This window comes from Elgaria multicarinata, chromosome 3 (assembly GCF_023053635.1).
Source record: "Elgaria multicarinata webbii isolate HBS135686 ecotype San Diego chromosome 3, rElgMul1.1.pri, whole genome shotgun sequence".
Lineage (NCBI taxonomy): Eukaryota > Metazoa > Chordata > Lepidosauria > Squamata > Anguidae > Elgaria > Elgaria multicarinata.
This window is the reverse complement of record NC_086173.1, coordinates 111,055,538-111,073,728: the sequence shown is the minus strand read 5'-3', so window position 1 is coordinate 111,073,728 and position 18,191 is coordinate 111,055,538. Positions and strand designations below refer to the sequence as shown.

The following is an 18,191-nucleotide window of genomic DNA, read 5'->3' as shown; positions in this document are numbered from 1 at the left end:
AATTCCATAATTTCACTATGCATTATGTGAAGAAGTACTTCCTTTTATTTGTCCTGAATCTCCCACCATTCAGCTTCATGGGATGACTCCGGGTTGTAGTATTATGGGAAAGGGAAAAAAGAAGTCTCCCTATCCACATTTTCCACACCATGCATAATTTTGTGAAACTCTATCAGGTCTCCCCTTAGCCTCCTTTTTTCTAAGCTAAACAATTCCAGCTGTTGTAACCCTCATATGGGAGATGCCCCAGTCCCTTGATCATTTTAGTTGCCCTTTTCTGCACTTTTTCCAGCTCTGCAATATCTTTTTTTAGGTATGGTGACCAGAACTGTGCACAGTATTCTAAGTGTAGTCACACCATAAATTTGTATAAAGGCAGTATGATACTGGCCATTTTATTCTCAATTCCTTTTCTGATAAGGCCTAACATGGATTTTGGCTTCTATACAGTAGCCACACATTGGGTTGACATTTTCATTGAACTGTCCACCACAGCCCCAAGATCGCTTTCTTGGTTGGTAACCACCAGCTCAATTCCCATCAAGTTATACTTGAAGATGGGATTTTTGTCCCAACGTGTATCACATTATATTTGCTTATATTGAACTGCATCTGTCATTTGGATGCCCACTCTCCCAGCTTGGAGAGATCCTTTTGGAGCTCCTCACAATCCCTTTTTGTTTTAACCACTTTAACTTGGTGTCATCAGCATGCATTGCCTGAGGGGCTTCCAAATCCTACAACTGGCACTGCAAATGTACCCAGGCATGTTTAACGTTTGCTTCCCAACTGGGCCCAGAAACAGGAAATCTGCGTTGCTGAAGAGGCATTTCTCGAGTAGAATCTGTGGGTTAGGAAAGGGTGAAGCATCCCATGCTCATTGATTCTCTCCAAGAAATGAATACTACCCCTGTATTTCCATTAACTTGGCACACACAAGTCTGGAAATGCAGGTGTGATACCCCACATGGAGGAAGAGAGTGGGGCTGCTCTCTTTGTCACACACTCCACTGTCTATGTGTTGGGGAATGTCTGAAGAGGGGAGTCTGTTTTATATACATAAGGCTCCCCCATCATTTCAAACTCTTAGGTAGGGCTCTAAATCATAGAGGCTGCTATGTGTGTAGGGCAGGTTCTCCTCTTCAGACATACCATCCTCAATGTGCAGATGGCAAGGATGTGGAAGTGGGAGGGCAGCAGGCATATCCTCACTCTCTTCCTCTACTTGATTGATTGCATTGAGGGTAAATCCTGAAAGGTGCTAAGTTTGTCAAGGTTTTGCCTAAATGTTAGTACAGCAAAAGCAATTAACAGAAAACTGACTTAGATTTCTTTCTTCTGATAGAAAGAACTGAATTCTCAGAATGGAGCCTGGGATAAGATATGTGCTGAGAGAGATCCTTTTATCCTCAGTAATTTGATGTGGTCTTGGATAGAACAACTTAAAGAACCTCTTCTAAACAAAAATGATGTTGATGTGTTAGCAAAAAATAACATAGACTCTCAAGAAGCACTTAAATTATTAGAAAAGGTAAGTATTGTCCTTGTCATTTTTCCCTGCATGCATATATGAGGAAATGTGTGTTTTGTGCATACATTTGCACATACACGTGTATGTACAACAACATGCTGCTCTGCTGTGGTATGGTGGGGAAGCAATATGCTGTCATACATACAAAATACGTACAGCCTTAGGAATGATTTGGGGTAGAGATATACAGTACATCCAATTGCCTCAATTATTCTACTTTTAAAAAGAGGGGTTGAAGTATAGTAGGAATTGAGTATTCATTACATTGTATACATAGTAGAAAGCATAAGCAGACAACTCACTGTGCTTACTCTACTTTCTACTAGGGCTGTGTGCTTCGCACCAAAAATCCAAGGGTTCGACGGTGCTCCAACGGAGCTCCAAACTTCCGGTGCATTTAGGGGACATTTTAAAAACCGTCAGATACCTGCGGTATTGAGCAAAGGTTGTTCGGATTCTGAAAATATCTGATCCATTGTAGTCTAAGTCTATGACAATTAACAAAAATGCTTACATTTTTGTCATTTTTAAAGATAAAGAGATGAAACTTGGCACGATGATAGCTCTTAACCAGGGCTTTAGACATGCCAAGTTTAAAGCAGATCTGCTCATCCCTTGATTTTTAGGAATTTTAAAAGTAATTTCCCCCTCAAACCACCCCCACCCCCGCGCATACACCTCTGAAATGCGCAGGACCTTTTATCCTTTACAGTTGTGCATCTTCAGTTTATGAAAATAGAGATTTGCATTCCTAACCGTTTGCTCTAATAGAGTGAAATGGAGTGTGTGCTCTCCCTATGACAATAGATAAAAGACACAGTCCATTGCCATTGGGTTGAATCCAGACCTGCCCCTCAATGAAAGGAAGGGCTCCCATTTGCAGAGTAGTCTGGGATCCAGTGGAGGCTTCTTGCTGGGAGAATGGGGCAGGTTGGCAATTCTCTTCAATGTTCCTTTCTCCCTGCAGCCCACACTGTTCCAGTGGTTTGAGGGACCTTCTGGAATAGCATGGGAAGTGGCACTGGTGGCTGGGGAGGGGGATTTGGAGAAAGCCTCTTTCCCCCATTCCTCCAGCAGGAGCAGAACTCAGCTCAGCGCTAGTCCGGATTTTAAATCATGGGTGTAGAACCTCAGCCCCGGAGGCCAAATCTGACCCTCTGCGATTCCCTGGATGGCTGTGTTGCTTTTCCCTAACCACAGAGCACTGGGTGGTTTCCTGGCTTTGATGCAGTTTTTCCCCATCCTGAAAGGTTGGAATGCCTCTCTTAAGGCTTAGTTACTGGCAATAAAAGCTTTAAGCCACAATATGCTGGTATTTTGGTCCTGCCTACCACTGGAATGCAGCCCCGAAGAGCTTCTTTGAAATGGAATTTGGCCCATAGGCTGAAAGAAGTTCAGCACCTAACTTGGTATTGGGTTGTGGCCCATATGCCTTCAGTGTTACATTCTGAAAAATATTTCCTACCTAATGATCTGTTTTGTGCCTCATCAGGGAAAATATCACACTATACTGTGTATTTTAAATTGCGTGGTAAATTTGCAGACCATACCAACAGATGTGGAGGAGCTCCTTCTTAATCGTGCCATTAAAGCATTCACGAAGGCAAGTAGCATATGTGATAGTGATCTTTTGTTAGGGTTGAATCAGCTGTTGAAGAGCAGCCTAGCACATTAACCATAACCATCCTAATGATGCACTATTTCAAAACAATATTCCTTGCAAGGAATCTGTAGCACATGTACGTCACGCTGGAACCAGTTTTAATGTATGGTTACCCAACTGTGGAGGGCCATGGAACAACACTTGTTTCAACCAGCATGCAGACCCAGATGGGGCTTGCTTACTGTTTTAATGCCCAGGATTAATATATCACTTTGTGGAATGGTGTCAGGGTTTACTATGGGGCAAGTTTACTATGGAGGATAACCTAGGCAGGTATTGTAAGAGAGTGCTCCCATACTGTGGCACAGTGTACTTACAATTTTAAAATTTCTTAATAGGAGATTGGGAATGAGCTGCAGAACTGCATGTTATCTCCTTGTAGCCTTTCTTTGGAGCAACCCTCCTATTAACCATAATTAAATCACAGAACCTGGCTTTAACCACAGTTAAGATATTAGCCCCTTGCCATATGTAGGTGCCTGTGTTAATGGGGCTATAAGTTTGCAGGGAACACCTGAAATCTACCTGAGCCATAAGAATGTATAAACTTTTGTGGAGAGTTCTGTGCTCAGCCTGGAAAACCCTGTGCTTGCACTGGCTGGTGATTATTTCTATGCTCTCTGTATACCAGAACTTTTTGCAGAAGTCTCCAACACAGTGCCCACTGGTGTCATTGCTCCCACAAAGCTATTTCACCCTCTGCAAGTGAATGGAGCAATTTGTCCATTCTTTTAATAGGGAAGGAAATGCGGAAAAATAGCTGGAGAAGGGGTGAAGTCCAAACCCCACCTAGAACCCTTGAAGCAACAGGGTCCTTAGTGTGTGTGTGGGTGACCCTTGACTCCTTCCAGCTGTTTTTTGGTAGGGTTTTTCCCCTCACCCTATTGAAACCAATGGACGAATCACTATTTTAATGAGTAGGTGAGTTAAAGAGGAGTCAGAGAGAGAGAGAGAGAGAGAGAAAAGAGAAGCCAGAGGAAAGGAAAGGAGGAAGAGGAGGAAGAGAGAAAGAAGATGAACCAGAGACAGAAGCCACACAGAGTGCACATTCATGCATATGCACAAATGCAGATAAGTTGGAGAGATGCTTCCAACATTTTTTGATTGATCTCCCACCTCCCTACACAAGTTAATTTGTGGTGTTATCCAGGGCACTTTTTCAAAATGCCAAACATTCCCTGGGCCCAAAAATGTTGGAGACCCCTGGCTTAGAGTGTCTAGAAGGTCCAATTCTTTGCTCTGGCAGACTTTCACAGGAAGCTTGTACCCATGACAACAGTCCTCAGTGGTTGGGTCTGAGGTCAGCTAAGTCTAGCCTTGGTTTGGGAAAGCCCATCCATATTTGTTGTCCTGCGTAAGGATGCTGATGAAGGCATTGCATTGGAAAGATGTGCATGTGACTCAATATGCAAATGAACATCAGTTATTCTTCACTGTTTGTTGGTCAGTTTACCCAGACAGCTCAAGGCAAAGGTTTTAATTTTTCCTTTTCCTTCACATGAGCATTCAGTGTAGGTTTATAGAATAGTTGTTCCACATACACATTTCCACTCTGCACAAAAACCAACTCCTTTTATCTGGCTGTGAGAAAAAATGTAAATTGTAATTCTAAACATTTGCTTTAATATAGCTGGAATATCTGAAACAATTTGAAGAGAAGGAAATGTGACTCACAGTTTAAAATAGCTTTGAACAGCTGATTCAGAAGCAAAGTTTTACATTTAGCACTTAATACTCAATTTTTGTAAGCCTTTGTCTTTGTAAGCCAAACTGTAAAGTGGTAAATTTTTTTTAAAAAAATTCACATAATATATACTAGACCATCTGAAATATCTCACATATGAATTTGACTTCTACTTTTATTTTACTTTGATAAAGCCTAACATTTATGTATTATACATTTAATAAGGCAACTTTAAATTTGTTTTCAGCAGATGAGTTCTGATTCTGAAGGTGGATCATTTGTTTACAGCACTCTGAAGAATGTTTTCAAACAGATACTGGAACACCAAAGACAATACTCCAATGAAGGAAAAGAAACGCTCTTATGATGTTTACAATTCTAAGCTATAGTTCCCTGTAGCCATCCAAAACTACCATTCATTTAACTTTCATTTACTAGCTATTTTGAATCCCTTGGTTTGTGTTAACTAAATTTCCATTAATGTTGGATATTAAATAACTACAAGTTATTTTATCTACATACGTATGAGTTGATATTGAATGACTTCCCATTCTGTGTTCGTACCGTGGCATCTTGTTTTGACTGCATTGTTATAAATAAATTATTTATTTAGAAAGTTTCTCGTTAATAAGCTATGGATTGGATTCAGGTTCTGTCTGCAGGAGGCTTCTCACCCCACAGAGGAATCCAGCTGGCAGAAGGGGAGAGGTAATCTTTGTTGATCCCACCACCACCCTCCACTCCCCATGCCCATCCTACCAATCTGCTCTGGGCGTTGGGGTTGCTCAGGGCTGAAGAGGGAGGAGGAATTCAGCACAGATCACCTCCCGTCGCTTCCACCTGTAGGAGCATTCTGAGCAGACCACCACTGCGTCTGCAGGGAGAATAAAAGCTGGATCCAACCCACTGTTTTTCATATTGAGCTGTTGCCATAAATTCAGTGCCATGTTATGCAATGGTTTATTCAGTTAAATGTCTGTATTAGCACTCTTAAGTATACATGATGATGATAAAATCAATGGTATTATGTTTTACTTAGTGGTGAGTAAACATTGACTGATATTAATGACTGTTGCACAACTGCATGGCTTTCCTTGGGAATCATAAACGGACTATGATGCCAAATCAGAATTGTAGGGGGAAATATAATTTATAGCACAGAGGTGAACAATGACTAGCCCTCATTAGAAAATTGAGGATTTTGACCCTTTTTTAGCACAGTAAATCAGGGGTAAGCAACATGCAGCCCCTGGTACCCCAAGTGAGTAGTTTGCCACTGAAATTCAGTGGTAGACCAGCAATTTTGACCCTTTGGGGGGAGCATCTTGCAGACTACAGCAAGGGTCCAGGGGGCAAAAACAGTTCCTGGACCTCTGGAAGTTGCCCACCCCTGCTGTAAGTTAAAACTTTCATGCATGTTGAGAAACCAAAGTATGAAACCTGTATTATGTCTTGGAGACCAGAACATGAATAAAAAGAAACACTATCTTATTTCCTACCCAAGTTATTGGCCAGGGAGGGGAGGGGTATGACTTGACCTGGGATTGTTTGGAGCCTTTAAACTGGAATATTCCAAAAGATAAATCACATTAAGATGAAGCAGAATAAGATGTTCATGCTTTAGGTGTTCTAATTGCTGTTTTCCCATATGTTTTACTTCTGCAATCCAATTTCATCCTATCCCAGTTAATTGGTTGAAGTCATTCTGAAAAGTGCCATTTGGTTACAGTTGTAGTAGAATGTGTACAAAAGATATCAGTGGAAAAATTTATACTGACTTGAGACCAGGCCCAGTCTCTATGCTCATGAAAATAGCAGTGGTCTTCTGTCTCATAACATGTTTCCAAGAGACCTTCTGTGCCAAATGCTTTGTCCATCCATAGTATAGCATCTTCCCAGAGGAAAGACTCACAGCAGGACCCATGGCAGTGACATGATGGAACCTCCCTCTGCAGACATCCTTCCAAGAAGTTTCTGGTATCACTAGCAGTAACATCTGAGACAACCGTGAGACTTGGAGATCATAAAGGGACTTGATCTGGCTTTTAGCAAATTAAACCGCCCCACTCAGCTCATTGAACAACCTTAGGACAGTCACTCTCTTTCAGTCTAACCTACCTCACAGGATCATTGTGAAGGCAACATGGGGCAGGGTGAGGGAGACCCAGCATCACCACCTGACATACTGGGTATTTGCTGGAGACTACATGGCCTAGGGCTGATGCCTTGCCTGCCCCCTCCCCCACCAGCTACTGCCTATCTCCCCTCGCATTCACTCCCCTTGCACTTACTGGATGCACTGCAATGGGAAGTAACTGAGTAGCTGCGGGCTCAATTGGCCACTGCAGTGCTAAAGTGGGACCTACATAACCGCTTCAAAACAGTGTTACCAGGTGAGCCTATTAGAACATGAGGGGGAGGCCACATTTGGCAGCTGCAGGAGCACTGTTGTTGCGAAGGGAGGGTGTATTGGTGGGCATTGGTATTGGGTCAGTCAATTCTGGGAAGAGCACTGACAACAGTCTGCCCAGTGGACCCCACCCCCCAAAAAAATTGGAGCCAGACTTCAGGAGAGGAAAGTGGAATATAAATATATTAGAACTGCCACAAAATCATCTGAAATCAGTTTGAGTAGAGCCCACGGGTGAGCTACTTGAAGCCTGTCCAAAAAAATCTGCACTACAAGGCTCTACTCCTGGTGCTTACCATAAAAGAGTAATTCAATGGCCCCTAGACATTGTCTGAGGAGCCATAGGATACTGGGGATTACCCACTCTGACCTTGGAAGGGAGAGTCGGAGATCCAAGCCCCTTCCCCCTCACACCAGCATGGAAAGAACCATATTAGCTGTCCTCCAAGGTTGGAAAAGTAACCTCAGAGTGGGGGGAAAGGAAGATTTTAAAGGGGAGCAGAGGAAACCAGAGAGGCCAGGATATGAACTATTCTGAGCCTCTGCCAACCTCCTCTCCCCAATCTGAAATGTAGTCAATAGAAGGCCACTCCTCCAGTCCTGCTTTGGATGATCAGAAGACTCTGAGTTTGGGAGCTTCTGATCATTAAGGGTGCAATCAATAGGATTCCAATCTTACTGATTGCACCATCATATTTTGAGTAGACCCATTAAAATCAATGGGACTTAAATATGAGTAAGTTTGGTTCCAACCCATTGTCTACATTTGTCATTATATAACTAAATTATTATATAGTGCCTTTAATTTTCCAAATAAGTGTTGGGTACTGAATTTGAATTTTAGTTCAGAATTCATGAGATCCTACTTCTGCAAGAGTTGAGGATGAAACTGTTGCCTTTGTTGCTATGGAGCTACTGTGACAACCTCTTGGAAGCCATTCTGTGCCATTCTAGAATGTAAGTGTGAATGCCACTAGAAAAAAAAGATAGGATTGGTTTTCATCCTTTTGGGTGCAGCAATGCTATGGAGGCTTTGGGACAAGTGCTTTCGTGCCCAGTGTGTTTAGAGTTATTTACTCCCCCAGTGCTGGTCTTGCCTTGCACTCACAACTTCTGCAAGAAATGCTTGGAAAAGATCCTTATTCGTCAAAATTGTAGTCATGTTAATGGGCAGTTCTCCTGCCCTATGTGCAGAAAAGTAAGTAGAGTTACAAAGTTTTCTTTATATTCGTAATCATGATTGTTCCCAAAAGGCTAGCTCAAATGTTACTCAGTGATTAGCTTCAGGAACTAATTTTTATACCACTGAATGGGCAATTACATCAAGGCATTTCTGATTGGAAAGCCACAGTCCTGAGCCTACAGGTCATGCAAAGAAGCAAACATGCACTCTGGGATGTAAACATTCTTACTATAATAACTAGTTTTGAAGACCTTATAAGAATTTTCAAACATGACTTTGAAGACAGACACAGATCCAAATCATTAATTACACGAAACCCCAAACTCCCTATGTAACCAACATATAGATAATCTTGTATGATGAATGTACAGCACAAGTGGATTTTCCACTGCACATAAACACAAAGTTCTGCAATTTCAGTTTGTTCATTTGTAAAAATGCCATGTGAGAAGATAATGTGTTGTTAAAGGTGCCGTGATATTTTTAAATTAATGAACTTAACATTTCAAAAGGAAGAGTCCCTTTGAAGGAGCAATCTTACAAATTGATATTCTAGGAACAATCGAAACCAGCTTCCAAAGTCTCTCATCAAAGGCTCCTCAGCAATCTTAGCTGTTATGGAGTAAGATGAAAATCCTCTTATGGATCAGTAACATTAAAGAACAAAAAGCAGAGTAGGAATAAATGATTAAATCTCTCAATAGAGAGACGTAATCAGCAGGACAGTCTGTACTGGGACCTGCTTCTTAATTAGCTCATAAATGATCTGGAATTAAGAGAACAGTGAGGTGGTCAAGTTTACTGATGGAACCACATTTTTTAGGGGGGCTAAAACAAAAGAGATTGTGAAGAGCTCCAAAAGGATCTCTCCAAATTGAGAGAATGGGCATTAAAATGGCAAATGAAGTTAATGGGATGTGAGCTGGCAGTGACTGACCAAGAAAGAGATCTTGGTATTGTAATGGATAGCAGTTGCATTTATGTCGTGCTTGAGGGCTTCCTATAGGCAGCTGGTTGGCCACAGTGTGAACAGAATGTTAGACTAGCCTTTGGTCTTATTCAGCATGGTACTTACGCTATGTTCAATTATTATTATTGAAAAATAGATTTATATACCACTGAACATCTTAAAATATCTCTAAGTGGTTCACAAAATACATTATAATATACATTAAAAGTACATAAAATATTAATATAAAACATTAAAATCAATTAAAACACCATAATTACAAATAGGCTTGGCAGCACATTCACTCAGGGAAGGCATGGGTAAAGGAATTAGTCTTAAACTGGTGCCTCAAGCATGATACATTTGGTGCCTCCTGAATACCAGGGGCGCCCACCATGGAGAAGGCCTGCTTCCTTGTTACTGTGAGATGGCAGTCTGCAGGTCATGGTGCCATCAGCAAGATCTCTTCCAATGTTGTTGTTAATAATCACATAGGTCTGTATCGGGGAGGCGATCTGCCAGGTAGTCTGGTCCCAAGCTGTTCAGGGTTTTATATGCTAACAGCAAGACCTTGTGCATGGCTCAGTAGCTAATAGGTAACTAGTGCAGTTGCCTTAACTCCGGTATACTATGTGAACAGCCAGGCACTCCTTGCAGCATCCTGGCTGCCATATTCTACACCAACTGCAGCTTCTGAACCAAGCACAAGGGTAGCCCCAATAAAATGCATACAGTAATCTAAATGTGAGATTATCAAGGCTATCCCTATCAAGGAAAGGACACAGCTGATATACCAACCTGAGTTGGTAATAGGTGTGCCTCGCCACCGAAGCCATTTGGGCCTCTAATGTCAAACTATGTCTTTCTGAGGGAGTGCAACCCCATCTAGAACAGGCTTTCCCCAATTCCTGTACCTGTGAACCACCCACTCATAGAGTCTTTGTCTTGTCAGGACTCAGCCTGTTTGCTGCCCCTCAACCAACCCATTATTGCATCCAGGCATCAGTTCAAAACATATATGACCTCTCTTTATTCAGATGTTACAGAGAAATAGAGCTGAGTATCATCAGCATACTGATGAGACCTTGTCCCAAGACTCATAATGATGTCCCCTAACGGCTTTATATGGATGTTGTTAAATAGCATGGGGAATAAGGTGGCACTCAGAATTGCCGGTGAGCCAAGGCACAGTCCTCCAATGCTACTTTCCAGGATTGTCTCTGAAAGTAGTAGCAGAACCACTGTAGCACAGTGCTTCCAATTCCCAACTCATGGAGATGATCCAAAACAATACCGTGGTCAATGGTATAAAAAGCTGCTGAAAGATCAAGCAGGATCAATAGTGTCCCACTCCCTCTCTCTCCCACAACAGGTCATCCATCCAGGTGACCAAAACCGGGCCTGAACCCAGACTAAAATGGATCAAGATAATCCGTTTCTTCCAAGAACATCTGCAATTGCCCAGCCACCAACTTCTCAAACCCCTTGCCCAGAAAAGAGATATTAGAAACTGGGCACTAGTTGCTATAAACCAACTAGAGCCAGGGAGAGCTTTTTCGGGAGCGGAGGCATGCAGAGATGTATTCACCACTTCCTGGATCCACCCAGCCAACCTCTTCCTGCTAACTCAAATAAGCCAGGATGGGCAAGCATCAAGAGAGGAGGTTGCAGGCCAAAATGTTATAAGTGTCTTGTCTACATCCTCAAGCCTCAAAAAGTGAAACCAGTCCCATACAGCTGAACCAGATAGTGAATTAGATATTGCAATCAAGTTGGCATGAAGCCAATGATTTTATCCTCAAAGTGCCTCACAAAATCATCACAGCAGGCCTTTAGCTGACAAGTCGCATCCCTGAAAGATAACATATATTCAAAAAAAACTGCTGTGTGTACCACGTAGCTGCATCATTGACTTTTAGAGCATGCGAATAGAGAATTTGGATATGGAAGAATAGTGTCCCTTGTAACACCTTAGAAGCAGTGTTCCAAGGGGTCCCCAATATTGTGCGAAAGTGTTGGCATTATCAAAATAGGCCCCTGAAATCAATTTAAACTAAATTCATTATCCAAACCAATTCCTGTTCAATTAATTCAGTCCACTCATTTACCCTCTGCCAGCCAACTCCCTGCTGCCTGCCACTTTCATTTCCTAAGAATGCCTCTGGGGCAACATGGGGCCACGGGACATTTTGGGAAATAAAGATGGTGAGCAGCTAAAGGCCAGCACTTCATGCATGGCTGTGCCTGGTTTATTTTTAAAAATAAAAAAATGGAGCAGGAGGCCTTGGAGGCACCAATGAAGGTGCCCATGAGAATGTATATAATGAATTTATCTCACTTTTAGATCATACACTTGAGAGGAAGAGGAATAATTGGATTGCCAAGAAATATTCTGGTGGAGAGTATCCTGGAAAAATTTAAGTATGAACTTGAAAATCTGCATGCCAAAGAACAAAATCAGTTGTCTCAAATATGTGAAGAACATGGGGAAAGTATGAATTTGGTATAACTCCATTAATTTTTTTCTATCTAGTTAGTAAAACGCTAATTTAACTATGTAGTATTTACGTGATTAAAAGGCAGCTTTGGTCTGAATTCTAGGGCTCCCCACCCTCTCCATCTATTGTGGTTCAATCTAATGAAAGTTTATAACATGGTTCTCTAATCTAGGCTTGTTAGAACATTACGTCAAATGCATGGGGATGGGAAAGTGCCCCCTATGCAGCAGCATCCACCATTATCCTTCAAGGAAGTGCTTATGCTGTGGGTCTATTGCATTTGCGCGGCTAAATGTAGTCACTGCTTCATCAAGTGATGTTGCAAAGTTCTCAAAGTGTCATACTGCACCTATTGGACACTGCTTGTGATACAACTCCTTGCTGCTATGACCACACAATTTTATTACCTTTTGCATAGATTTTGCTATCGTTTTAAAGGCCAAGTATTCCTCATAGCATCCTAGCAGAAGATAAGCTCTTTACCTAGCCCCTTTTTAAAATAATAATAAAAAAATGTAGCAAGTGCCAGCAGTATCCACTCCCTTCCCTTGTGGCAAGCCCAATAATTTAGGAACCCATTCAGTGGAAAATGTATTTTAGTTAGTTCTTTGAAGTGTATGTGTTCCCATCTCCAGCCATGGAGTACACATTGGACCATTTAAAACCCTCCTCCATTCATTAGCTGTGATACGGATACCAAAATGGTGCTAGTTAAGGTACAGTGGGGGGGGGGGAGATCTGACAATTTTAACTGTCCTAAATCTGGGCTGGAGACTCTGTGGCCCTGGGCATCATCTAACTCTCTGGACAATGCAGGCCTACCTTTGCTCTTTGAACCATACCTCTGGGAACCACTTCCTTTTTCACTCCTCGTGTGTGTGTACATATGTGTGCATTTGTGCAAAAAGTAGAGAAGGAATAGGGTAGTATAACAAAAGAAAGAACCTGTAAACTAAACCCACAATCAGCTCTGGCTTTACCCACCATTGGTTGCAGTCCCTGACTGATGGTTCTCCGTAAGAAAAAGTTTCCCCATTCTTGTCTTAAATGATCCTTAGCTAAAAGAACTCCTAGCTCTTTAAGGCAATGTTATAGACACTGAGGTAGTGCTGTGAAATTATTGCTCTATCAGGCAATGACGTGCCATTTTCACTCAGGTGTGTCTAACTGATGATAAACCGATTTGTGCAATCTGCAAACTCTTTGGAGACCATGAGACCCACAATGTAGCAAAAATATCCGAAGTTTATGTAGAGAGGAAAAAGAGATTCACCCAAGATTTAGATTGGATGTTCCGACAATCTGAACATGCTGAACAAGCAAGGAAGGTACAGTACAAGAAACTTGATTTTTTTTTACCCTACATGCATTAACAAAAACATAAACTTCTATTTGGTTCTGTACATTATCAATAAGAGATTAAGGATTTGATGGCTTTACTCTGAGTAATAGGTTGTTCAGTCTTAGTATGCTCCTGTTCTTTTCCACACATTTGATGTTTCTGAACTGTTTCTCTTTAGAGGGTTCAGGCTGGTAAATTAATTTTAGTATGGCAGGGGAAACTGTCACAGCCATTTTAAAAGAACAGAGTAAAATTTGAGCAGAGATTCCTGGAGAATGTACAGCTCATGCACCCATCCCTTTTGAAATCCTTGTTTTCATGACAACCCTTATAGCAAAGCCCTCAAGGCACATCTACATTCGCCCCCATAGTTCATATCCAATCCATTACTGACCTCTATCCAGAACTTCCAGCACCTCACCTGACTCCAATAAAAAGGAGAAATAGAGCTGATACTGATGACACTTCTCTTGTCAGCCCCATGCCATACATCATTTCTATGTGCTCAGAGTACTAATTCCATATCACTCTAACTTGTGATAATTTCCTTACATAACAAAATGTTGCCTTTTCAGTAGCAGAACTGCATGAATATAGAGTGCTAGAGAGAGCCATCCTATGGTCCCTGGACGAGATAGGTGTTATTCTGAGATTCTTCCAGCCTTCTTCCCCTCTGTCCTTCTGAAGCTTCCTCGTTAGACAGGCTAAAAAGCTCCTAGTGAAACCTGCAAGACAGGAGGATGGGGGGTGGGGGGGAATCACCTCTGCTGCTCCTCTCACCCTGCATTGGTTGATCCAACATCTCCGAGTTTGGAGGCTGCCAATCACCAAGATTGCAAACAATAAATTCGCACATAACAATAACCCAGAATATGGGTTGTTGTTAAATTATGGGTTGTCATTACATGCGAGCCCTGCACTACTGTTTAACTATGGGTTGTTAATCATGAAAACAACAAACTATGGGTTCTCTTCCTGGGTTGATTGTAGTTAACCTATAGTGTAGGGTTTGCATGTAAAGACAACTCATGTTTCAATTAGGGGTGTGCACGGACCCCCCCGCTCCGCTTCTCTTCCAGATCCGCGATTTGCGGATCGGCCCGCTCCGCCCTGCCCCCGCTCCGCCTATGTCCACTCCGCTCCGCTCGGAGCTCCGGATCCGGATCAGAGCTCCATTTCCCCCCCCACATAGGCTTGCATTAAGCTAAAAAAGTATACAACTTTTTCTGTGAAAGTTAGAAACCTCAAGTTTGGCATCATGACACCTCATGGGGGTATACACACGCATGCCAAGTTTCAAGGCAATCCCATCATCCCCTGATTTTTGGGGAATTTATGAAAATTGGGCACCCCATTCACACCCCTTTCCATAGCTCCGTCAATTTGCACGTTAGAAACCTCAAACTCACCACCATGAAAGCTTATCCAGGGATACATACGCATGCCGAGACTCAAGGCAGTCCCATCATCCCCTGATTTTTGGGGAATTTAGGAAAATCCAACACCCCATTCACACCCCTTTCCATAGCTCCGTCAATTTGCACGTTAGAAACCTCAAACTCACCACCATGAAAGCTTATCCAGGGATACACGCACGCCAAGACTCAAGGCAGTCCCATTATCCCCTGATTTTTGGCGGGGCTTAAACCTGCAGACATCTCAATGTGGGTATAAATTTCAAAGGAAATCCCAACATGCCATGAATTGGGGAGTAGAGATCAACCTAAATGAATCTTCTTCCACACTTGAAAAATGGATTTGGAACTTCTAAAACTCCAAGTGAGCGCAGGAAGGACTTCTCCCCTGAGTCAAAGCCAGACACACACAACATCCCTGCGAGGTGGGCAGGGGAGGAGGGAGGGAAGGCAGGCAGGCAGCAGACATTTCTGGGGGCATAAGGAAGTGAGCCAAGGATAAGCCAGTAATGCATATAAAATGGAATAAATAAATAAACAAAGGAGGGGTGGAATTAAAAGCAGCAGTGTTGCTGAATAAACAACAAGAAGAACTTATAAAAAAAGGCTATATCTGTCTTTTACCAGCAATAGGGGGACTTGCCCAGGGGAGGGGGAAGCAGCTGCCAGTTCAATTCATGAAAGCCATTGCTTCACCAACAGCTCTGAGGAGTAAACACTCACTTCAACTCATGATAGGCATTGCTCCACCACTAAGAGAAGTAGACCGCTCACTTCAACTCATGATAGGCATTGCTCCACCACTAAGAGAAGTAGACCGCTCACTTCAACTCATGATAGGCATTGCTCCACCGGGTTACTCTCTTTGGCTCTGATGGCCTTCCAAGTACAGGAGAGAGTGGGGGCACATCCACATGGGATGCCCTAGGGGAGCTCATCCCCTTGCACCACATCTTTTCAGTTGTTCCCCAAAGTTAGGGTGGGTAGCAGTGCTCTCTTATTATTGGCTTAGTATATGATTTCAGGTTGTGTTTGTGCATTTGGTGGGGCTACTGTTTTAAAAAACACTGGGAAAAGTCCATTCAGATTAAGAAAGAGAAGTTTCCCAGAATCCCAAGTTACCCGTTTTGCCTATTTCCTCCTCCAACTTTGGGATCATGTGATCATGACCGGGAGTTGACTCTGCCCCTCAGCCCTTCGAAAAAGGTATTTTTCCCGCCGGTTTTTTAACAAATTCTAGCGCGCGACCCGCACCACACAGAGGTGAGAGTAGTCTCAAAATGACCCCCATCCACGACTCTCTGAGCACAAGAATTTTCAGAACGATAGCTTCAAAAACAACCCAGTTATCTGCGATTCTTTTCCGCAATGCAATCCTATGGGCGAAATGTTTCAAAATGGCGATCGGAGCGGTCCGCCTGAAAGAGGAGCTCCGAAAAATGGGCGCTTCTCTTCGCCTTGCTTCTAGGGGTCCGCGGTCCGCTTCTACTCTGCCTCTTGGCAAGGCGGAGCAGGCCAATTTGCTCCTGCTTCTGCGCTTCTAATCGGAGCGGAGCACATGCCTAGTTTCAATGACAATCCACAGACCTGGTTCAGATGACACAACAGCCCATCATGAGTTAATTTACCCACGAGGAGCTACAGTGTATGCTGTCCACCATTATGAATATGTTAATTCCTGGCCAGGCATTACCATGGCTTGTCATTTTAACTGAATTCGGATGGCAGAGGTTACTTGAGGGTTAAACAACTCTCGTATAACCCATGATGTTATAAGTTCATGCATGATAGGCTGTCAATTAATATTTATTTATCTATTTATTACATTTTTATACCGCCCAATAGCCGAAGCTCTCTGGCTCATACTCTGGATTGTTGTTACGAGTGAACCAGGCCATAGATTCTTACCCCTCAAAAAGATTATTATGACCTGATTCGCGTATAACACCAATCCATAGTTTATTTACTTTGTTGCCCTATGCAGGGTATGTCAGGCAGAGGACTGAACAAACTCCAGTGTTTTTTCTGAATTCCTGGGCTGTATGTTTCCTTCCTCCTTCATCCGTTGCCTTCCTTTATCCTAAATGCCTTTGTGGTGCTATAGTACTGGCATGTAGGGTGGTTGTTTCTTTTGCCCACTGCCTCTATAGCCTGGCAAAACAATACATGAAACACCCACAGTTTCACAACCCAAAAACAAGACATCTGTTGCGTTTCTGGGTTGTTCATGGTTAATAAACAATGGCTTATTACCATGGCTGGGTTTGCACAAGTTAACAACCCAGAATTCAACAACCCATAGCAATAGTTAGCATTAGGTGCAAATCCAGCCATTATATCTTTAATGATCAGAGCTGCCTTTGCAACATAGCTGGTGTTCAAAATTATTTACCAGTAATTGCTTTGAATAGCAAAGCTGAAAGTTTAGAATACACGAAATTTTTTTTAGAATGTTTACATTGTTCCAAATAGCGTTCTGGACATTACAAAGAAATTCTGTGTCTCACTTCAACAGGAAATTGAAACCAAAATCAATGAACTTACATATACCATTGCTGATGTCAGGGTTATGATTGAAGCTGTTGGTGCTAGCTTACTGAAAGGGATCAGATGGAGAATGGCTGAACTAAAAGCAAAATTAGGCAAAGACTATTCTACAAAAGTAGAAAAGCTGCAGCTAGCGGCAAGTGAGCTTCAAGTCCCTAGACACCTTTATCACCAAATGAAAACACTTTTGGAACAGCATTCAAATTCAGTGCATTTTCTTCAAGAGGATAAACTATTCAGAAGCAAGGTAGAGAAACTTATGGATGGAAATTCCTTACACCAAGAAACAAAAGATTATCATATTTCAGTTGGGCAATATTTTAAAGACTTGATTAAAGGCATCCATATTAACAATTATATCTCCTCTAATTCTGATGAAATACTTGCAAGTTCCAATGAGCTCCCTGAAGTTTTCAGGCCAGAATGCCCTGCATTTTCTTTTTCTGGTGGAATTCCTAATGAACCTTTCTGCCAAAAAGTACTGGACTTTTTTCAGAAATCAAATGAAATAAAGCAAGATCCGATTCAAAAAGTCTCCCATAGTGATGGCAATAATACACCAAGCAGGATGGACATCTCAGTGGAAGCAGACTCAGCATCAAGGCAAGCCATAGTATAGTTTACGCATGAGAAACTAAATCAAAACCAAAATAAATGTCCTTGTAACAGGTGTTCACTATTATCAAATAAAATATTTATAAATGCAACCATATGATATGGCATTTGACACATACCGTGCCAGTCCTTGTTAATTAATTATCACCTCACAGGGTACAAAATTATTTGAAAGACAGCACTAATGAAAAAGACAAAAGAGAGGACAATAACATAGGGAAAGTTGTGGTAGAAATTAAAGAGAAGGATTCTGCAACACCAAAAAATGAATATGGGATCGTTATTGTCCTTTTATAGTTTTGTTATTGTTTGGGCTCACTGTTTATGGGGAGATTTTCTGAAACTGTATTCCTC

General features: G+C 42.1%; 2 protein-coding genes across 2 annotated transcripts in view; both read left to right on the top strand.

Moving 5' to 3' along the window:
• Positions 1-5,526, top strand: part of PTPDC1 (protein tyrosine phosphatase domain containing 1) — a 39,961-nt gene extending 34,435 nt beyond the window's left edge. The window contains exons 8-10 of the mRNA XM_063123384.1: positions 1,346-1,531; positions 3,024-3,134; positions 5,129-5,526. Coding sequence (XP_062979454.1) covers positions 1,346-1,531; positions 3,024-3,134; positions 5,129-5,245 — 414 coding nt within the window. The 3' untranslated portion in view covers positions 5,246-5,526. The remainder of the gene's footprint in view (positions 1-1,345; positions 1,532-3,023; positions 3,135-5,128) is intronic.
• Positions 5,527-8,312: 2,786 nt separating this feature from the next.
• LOC134395443 (tripartite motif-containing protein 54-like) lies at positions 8,313-17,841 on the top strand. Its single transcript, XM_063121606.1, has 4 exons — positions 8,313-8,486; positions 11,765-11,923; positions 13,076-13,246; positions 17,191-17,841. The coding sequence occupies exons 1-4, from the start codon at positions 8,313-8,315 to the stop codon at positions 17,839-17,841; spliced, it is 1,155 nt and encodes a 384-aa protein (XP_062977676.1).
• Positions 17,842-18,191: the final 350 nt, after the last annotated feature.

What these genes read in the sequence shown, in the direction of transcription:
- LOC134395443 (XM_063121606.1), top strand. Translation starts at nt 8,313, where the DNA reads ATGGAGGCTTTGGGACAAGTGCTTTCGTGCCCAGTGTGTTTAGAGTTA. An exon ending in CCTGCCCTATGTGCAGAAAA is followed by an intron (nt 8,487 to 11,764) that starts GTAAGTAGAGTT and finishes TCTCACTTTTAG; the next exon opens with ATCATACACTTGAGAGGAAG. An exon ending in ATGCTGAACAAGCAAGGAAG is followed by an intron (nt 13,247 to 17,190) that starts GTACAGTACAAG and finishes TCACTTCAACAG; the next exon opens with GAAATTGAAACCAAAATCAA.